We start from the raw sequence: 6,634 nt of genomic DNA on the forward strand, positions 1-6,634 counted from the left end.
TCGTCACCAAACTGAAACGAGCGTTTGTCGGACCCTCGCGCTTCTAGGCGCCCGAGTCCTGTTCTCGTCTGCCCCACCCTCCACTTCCCTGCGCCGCAGACGTGTTGTGTAATGTGTCTGTGTGTGTGTGAGCGCCGGGCCTCTTATTTGGGCGCCGACGCTCGGGGTCGTCTGGCAACGGCACCGGGAGCTCGAGACGCAGCTCTCGGGGCCAGCCAACCCAGGAGTCGATTTTAGGACCAATCTCAATAACAATCTATATCAGCATGAACAACGGGGACTCGGACGCGATGGATAAAGCACGCGAGCCGCGACAGCCGACACGCTGTTCTTTCTCGCGATTTTTTCAGCGACAGCCGATAGGTTTTTCTCGGAGAGGTACTGATCATCAAGCGGAGATCCAACCATCATGGCACCCTCATCCGGCAAACATCCCCCTCACAGAGTACAGAGAATGCCTCGCACCAAGTACACGGAATGCCACCTGGGGAAGGTAGCGAGCGCCCCGGGCGTCACCAGAGCAGGATTGAGAACCCGCGCGGCCGCGACAGCGGGCCCGCCGACCAGCTGCTTGAGTCCTCCTCCTCCTCCGCCTCGGCGCGGCCCGAGCGCCGCACGATGTAGTGCGCCAGATAGCCGCCGATCGGGAGGCCCACGACGAAGCCGATGAAGCCGGCCGTCGTGACGAACGGCACGAGGATGGCGGGCACGGGGTCGACGAGCAGCACGATGATGCCCGTGAGGCCGGCGGCCACGGCGGAGCAAAAGGCCAGCGTGAGTGTGAACGCGAGGAAGGCCAGGATGACCCTGCGGCCCGTGGCGCCGCGGGGCGTCGGCGGCGTCGTGGCGTCGGGCCTCGTCGCCAGCAGCTTGAAGAGAGCGTAGTAGGAGCGCTTGGGCAGGCTCACCAGCACCTCGATGAGCAAGCCGGCCGCGAGCAGGAAGACAAGCAGGCGGATAGCGGCGAGCTTGAGCACAGAGTCGACGCCGACCATGTAGTGCAAGCACCACGTCGCGCGCCAGAGGATGGCGAAGATGCCCAGGATGGCGCAGATCATCGGGCCCTGCGCTCCGGTGGCGAGAGAGACGTAGGCGAGGAGGAACGGGCCGATCCCGACAAAGACAGCCCACCGCCACGGGTCGTCATTGTACGGGCAGCCGGTCGCGGCGAGCGCGCCGACGAGCTGCACAGAGGCGGCGGTGGCGAGCAGCAGCCTGTAGGAGCGTGGCAAGTGTCCGCCCGCCAAGGGCTGCTGCGTCGTGCGCGAGTGGCGGCGGATCTGGAGGAGCGACACCGCCGTCATGGCGAGCGTCGTCATCACCGCCGAGCAGAGCACGACGTAGACGGTCTGCGCGCGAGACCGCCAGATGCAAGGGTGCCACAAGGAGAGCCAGACCGCCGCGTCGCCGCCCTCGGCGGACACGCCGCCGGGACAGAACTCCTTGTGGTAGTCGTCGCACGGCACCACGCACACGAGCAGCCGCTGCCCCGCCACGCCGCGAGGGTGCCGGATGCGCAGCCGCGAGCTCCCCACCTGCTCGATGTGCCCAAGGGAGGCGGGCGCGTCCGCCGCACCCGGTGCCGCCTCCTCGGCCGCGAGTCTCCTCGCGCCCGAAGCCGCACCCGCCGCAGCAGCCGTCTGGTCGAGGTACTCGCGCGGCTCCAGCTTCGACACGAGAACGGCAAACCCGTCCGGAAAGTGGAGCGGGGCGGCGAGGTGGACCTCGGTGGTGCGCCCCTCGTCCGAGTCGGCGTCGGCCGCCTCGTACTCGAGGACCATCACTCGCCACCCGGCGCTCCACACCATGAGCAGCGGCCGCCCTGCGACGGCCTGCGCGAACGGCGTGGCGATGACGCGCAGCTTCTCCTCGGCGAGGAGCCCGTCCTTCGGGTAGAGGGAGAAGCCGCCGCCGGACGACGTGTGGTCCTCGAAGTTCTTGTACTGCCAATAGAAGCGCGAGACCAGAAACTCGTCGGCGACGGTGCCGGCGCGCGCAATCTCCGCGAGGCAGGCCGAGCCGTGCCGGTCCGCGCAGTCGGCGCCGGTCGATCCGAGCGAGCCGTACTCGGAGAGCAGCGAGCCGCTGCGCTGCTGCTTGGCCGAGAAGTCCTGCACCGCGAAGAGGTGGCGGTGGTAGATCGCGCACAAGAAGGAGAGGTGCGGAGTCACGTTCGGCGCCCACCAGCAGTACGAGTGCCACGAGAAGGCCTCGCGCGACTCGTCCGGCTCGTCCGGCTCGAGCCGCTCGCCCAAGAAGCCAGACGACCACACGTCCCACATGACCGGCTCGTACGCCACGATGTGCCGCTTATTGACGGCGCGGATGGCGGCGACCACGTGCCGGTAAAAGGGCAGCAGCAGGTCCCTTTCGGCGGCGGGCGAGTTGAACCACCAAGACATGAAGAGGGAGTAGTTGCCGGGGTCATTGGTGTCGCCGGGCCACGGCTCGTTCATGAGCTCGAGCGCGAGCACCGCCGGCTCGTCCGCCAGCGCCTCGGCGACGTGGGCCCAGTGCTCCTCGAAGGCGCGTCGGACGCCGCCGCCGTCCGTGTACAGCGCCTGCGCCGTCTTCGTCTGCGAGTTTGTGCTGTAGTACTCGAAAAAGTCGCGGTTCGTGCACTCCTTCAGCTGCGGGTACAGCCCCGCAGCGTCGAGCAACTTGAAAACCTCGGTCGAAGTCTGGGCATCTCCAGCCAGCTCGACGGCGCACCAGTCGCCCCTCTGCCACGCAACGGAGCCGCCAATTCTGCGGATCGCCGGGGGGGTCGGAGGCGTCGGCGAAGGGGGCGATGGCAGAGGCGTTGGCGACGGCAGCGGCGGCGACGGCAGCGGCGGCGACGGCAGCGGCGGCGACGGCAGCGGCGGCGACGGCAGCGGCGGCGACGGCAGCGGCGGCGACGGCAGCGGCGGCGCCGGCAGCGGCGGCGACGGCAGCGGCGGCGACGGCAGCGGCGGCGACGGCAGCGGCACGGGCAGGGGTGCCGCCGCCACGCAGCAGTGATACCCGTCGCAAGCGACTCGCGGGCAGCCTGCCGCCTCATAGTCCGTCTTGCAGCAAGCCTGGCCGGGGCCGCAATAGTCATCGCACGGCCCCGCCGCGCCGCCACACCCGTCCCAGCAGTTTGCAGGCTCGCTGGGCGATGTCGCCGGCGGAGGAGGCGGCACCGGAGACGGGAACGGCGGGACAGCGAGAGGCGCTGGTGGTGGCGCAGGCAACGGTGAAGGTGCCGCCGGGACGCAGCAGTGATACCCGTCGCAAGCGACTCGCGGGCAGCCTGCCGCCTCATAGTCCGTCTTGCAGCAAGCCTGGCCGGGGCCGCAATAGTCATCGCACGGCCCCGCCGCGCCGCCACACCCGTCCCAGCAGTTTGCAGGCTCGCTGGGGGGCGGTGATGGCGGAGGAGGCGGCACCGGAGACGGCGGCGACTCCGGAGAAGGGGGCATGGGCGGTGGCGGAGGCAGAGGCTCCGGTCTAGCCGGCGGCTCTGGTGCAGGAACGCAGCAGTGATACCCGTCGCAAGCGACTCGCGGGCAGCCAGCCGCCTCGTAGTCCGTCTTGCAGCAAGCCTGGCCGGGGCCGCAATAGTCATCGCACGGCCCCGCCACGCCGCCACACCCGTCCCAGCAGTTTGCAGGCTCGCTGGGGGGCGGTGATGGCGGCTCGGCGCTGCCGTCTCCCCACGGGTTCCAGCCACGACGGGAGTTGACTTCCTCGGTCCCGATGTCAAAGAATGCCGCCGGCTCCAGACCCAGGAGTGGAGAGGGGAAATCGCCAAAGGGCGGCGGCTGGCTGGTGTTGCGCAGCGCGTCGTCGACGGCCCAGTCGGGCATACCTGCGAGGAGTGGCGCATCGGTCGCACAGGCGGGGCGCGCGAGGCAAACAGTGTGACCCAGCCGCAGGCGGAGCGAGCGCGCCGTTGCCACAAAAGCGGCGCGAGAGCACGTCCGAGTGGAAGTCGATGACAACGTGAATGCCTGGACGAGCGGGCAGCGGCGTAAGGTCTTGTCAGTACGAGCCGATTGAGCACACGAAAAAACGCGGCGGCGGGAGGCGGGCACCATGCTCCTCGCACACCGTCACAATCTCCTGCACCCTCTTGATGTAGCCCGGGTCCGCTACGCCGCGCCGCGCCGGAAAGGTTCCCGCCCAGAGGACGCCTATCGTTGGGAGCAACGCTTCGCTTGGCGTCGGCCGGGCCATGGCGAAGCCGCGCGCGCTGCTGCCGGCACCCAAGCGGATCGCGTTGAACCCCCACGCCGACAGGTTGGCGGCATCGGCCTCGCCGAACGACGTCTCCGCGTCCCATTCGCCCGCGTCGGGAAGGTGCGGCGCCGTCTTGAAGACCACGTTGAGCCCGTGAAAGAGCCGCACACGGCCATCCTCATCAACAAAGTGCGCCGTCGCGGGGTCCGAGCGGATCCACTGCGCCTTTCGGGACGCCTAGGGAACGATGTGACGGTGACGGAGGCTCGCCCTTATGCATCCACCCCAGCGTGATCCCGCGCCGGCGGGGTGCCAGTGACCACAGCCTTTGGCCGCAGGGCGTACGAGTCGAAGGCAAAGAGGTAGAGGAGCGGAGCGCCCAAGCCGGCGCCGGCGGCGAGGATCAATGCAACGCAGACGTGACCCGTCCGCAGCGTGTTTGACGACGAGGCGGGCGCTGTCTCGGCGGCCCCAGGAGTGGTGAACATAGCGACCCGGCGCCTTTGCGTCGGCACACGACTGCGGCGCGAGACGTGGCGATGTGGCAGCAGCGTTCGCCGTCCTCGGTCCGGCTCCAGCCGGCGGCTAGAAGCGGCAAGGCGAGACCTCGCTGCTACTCGAGTACCGAGTACAGTTCAGACTGGCGGCCGTGAAGATATTATACCCTTCCTATGAGAAGAGGCTCCTCGGTGAGTGCCTGCGGCAAAGCAGTAGCCCCATTTAAACTGCCGAGCCGACGCGTCCGTGGTAGAAAGAAGAAATCGCGGTTGGTACATACACTCGCAAAGGAACATTCGGTTCCGCGGGGAGAAAGATCTGGCAGCCTGCCCACCCTTCTGGCAGCCTGCCCAGCGTACTCATGCGGCCTTTGCGCTTTGTTTGGCCCCCCGCGGAACGTATGTGTGGGATTGCGTTGAGGAGCGACCAGGGGTCCCGTACCATGCGGAATCGACCCTATCAAGTGCTCAAGTGCTCAAGGAGCGACCCGAGCCGCCGAGTTATGTGTACGCCAACTCAGGGTGTGTGGCAGCCAAGCTGACTGGGTGTCTCGTGAGCTTGTTTGTGTCCGTGTGTCGCTCGTGCGGTGTCGTCATCATCTGTCTCGCGTCCACCCATACCGCGTTGGTGTCCAGTCCGAGCCTGGCTGTTCTTCACCTTCCCGTGCCTAGTGTCGTGCGAGGGAGTTTTGTTGTAAAATTCTTCACCTTCCTTGAGCACTTGAGCACTGGATAGGGTCGATTCCGCATGGTACGGGACCCCTCGATCGTCTCGCCCTCCCTCACTGGTGTGTTCATTGGGGGGGGTCATAACAAACCTTCCTAACTAACTAACTAACCGCCGTGCAACAGCCTCGGCCCTCGCTGGGCCAGCCAGAAGATCGGGCCGCCGCGAGCGAGGTGGGGTGCTAGTATGAGCCCGATCCAGGTCGTAGTGCGCTAGAGTTGGCGGTTAAAAGTGGTGCGCAACCCCGAAGAAAGAAAGAACCCTTCCTTCGTTCGGTGTCGCTCTCATCGCAAACTTTGTCAGCAGTCCACCTTCGGGTATGTATGTTTGTAAGAGCTTACATGTGCATGCACATGTGCATGCACGCTCCAACGTGGACACACACCCATAGCGGACACACACCTTTGGCCCCGCTCTCGGCTCTACCTCTCGGTCTCGGCCGGCGGGCATGAAACGGCTTTCGGTCAGGCATCAGGGCGAACACACATATGACGCACTATGCATCCGGGTGCGTGCCCTCCGCTCATCTTGCGGATCGCATTCGTCTCGCCTCGCCCCCGTCGAGCGCACGGACGCCCATGCTCGTGCGCGCAACGCGACTTGTCTTTTTGCTCGCGCTCGGGGTAGCCGGCGCCCTGATTGCAGACACGGCGCTGCAAGGCTCTGCCGCCATGGACCCGGAGGGCCTCGAGCGGGATTATGCGACACGGTATCGAGTGTGCCGCCATCTCTGCTGCTGCACGCACCATTTCTCACTCCGGTCTCCCCTTTTTGCAGGCTGCATTTGACTCGCCGCCGTCACAACTCCGTCGCTGCCACAGCAAGCTTCCGGACAAATCACGTGACGATGTTCGGGCGAGGGGCGTCTCTGCTACGACAGGCGCCTGAACTCGCAGGGCCATCTCTCCCCCCGCCAGCGCCCTGGCCACCAGATCCGCTGCTATCATTCCGTCTGCTGCCGAAATTCCTTCTTACTTCGCTGCCACCGCCAGGGCCATCATCTGTGTCGCCACCGCCGCCGTCGATACTTCCAAGCGATGTACAGCCAGCTCAGGCGCCAGGGCACCGGCCAGATCGGCCCGTGCCTGAACGACCCTGGCCACGAATGCATGCCAGCCCCGATGGCCCCTCGGAGAGCGAGACCAGCAGCCGGCGGCGCCGGTTGGCACAGCCCGAACCTCCCGAGCCGTCTCCGCCGCCGCCG

General features: G+C 66.8%; 1 protein-coding gene across 1 annotated transcript; it reads right to left on the reverse strand.

Annotated features, from left to right (window-relative positions):
- Positions 1-512: 512 nt before the first annotated feature.
- EMIHUDRAFT_252362 (hypothetical protein) lies at positions 513-4,694 on the reverse strand (the record flags this gene model as incomplete). The annotated part of the gene is made up of 7 exons (XM_005788822.1): positions 513-2,748; positions 3,007-3,062; positions 3,267-3,308; positions 3,528-3,835; positions 3,927-3,977; positions 4,062-4,443; positions 4,527-4,694. The coding sequence occupies 7 exons, from the start codon at positions 4,692-4,694 to the stop codon at positions 513-515; spliced, it is 3,243 nt and encodes a 1,080-aa protein (XP_005788879.1).
- Between the last annotated feature and the right edge of the window lie 1,940 nt (positions 4,695-6,634).

Source organism: Emiliania huxleyi (assembly GCF_000372725.1).
Source record: "Emiliania huxleyi CCMP1516 chromosome Unknown EMIHUscaffold_1318, whole genome shotgun sequence".
NCBI classification, from domain to species: Eukaryota; Haptophyta; order Isochrysidales; family Noelaerhabdaceae; genus Emiliania; species Emiliania huxleyi.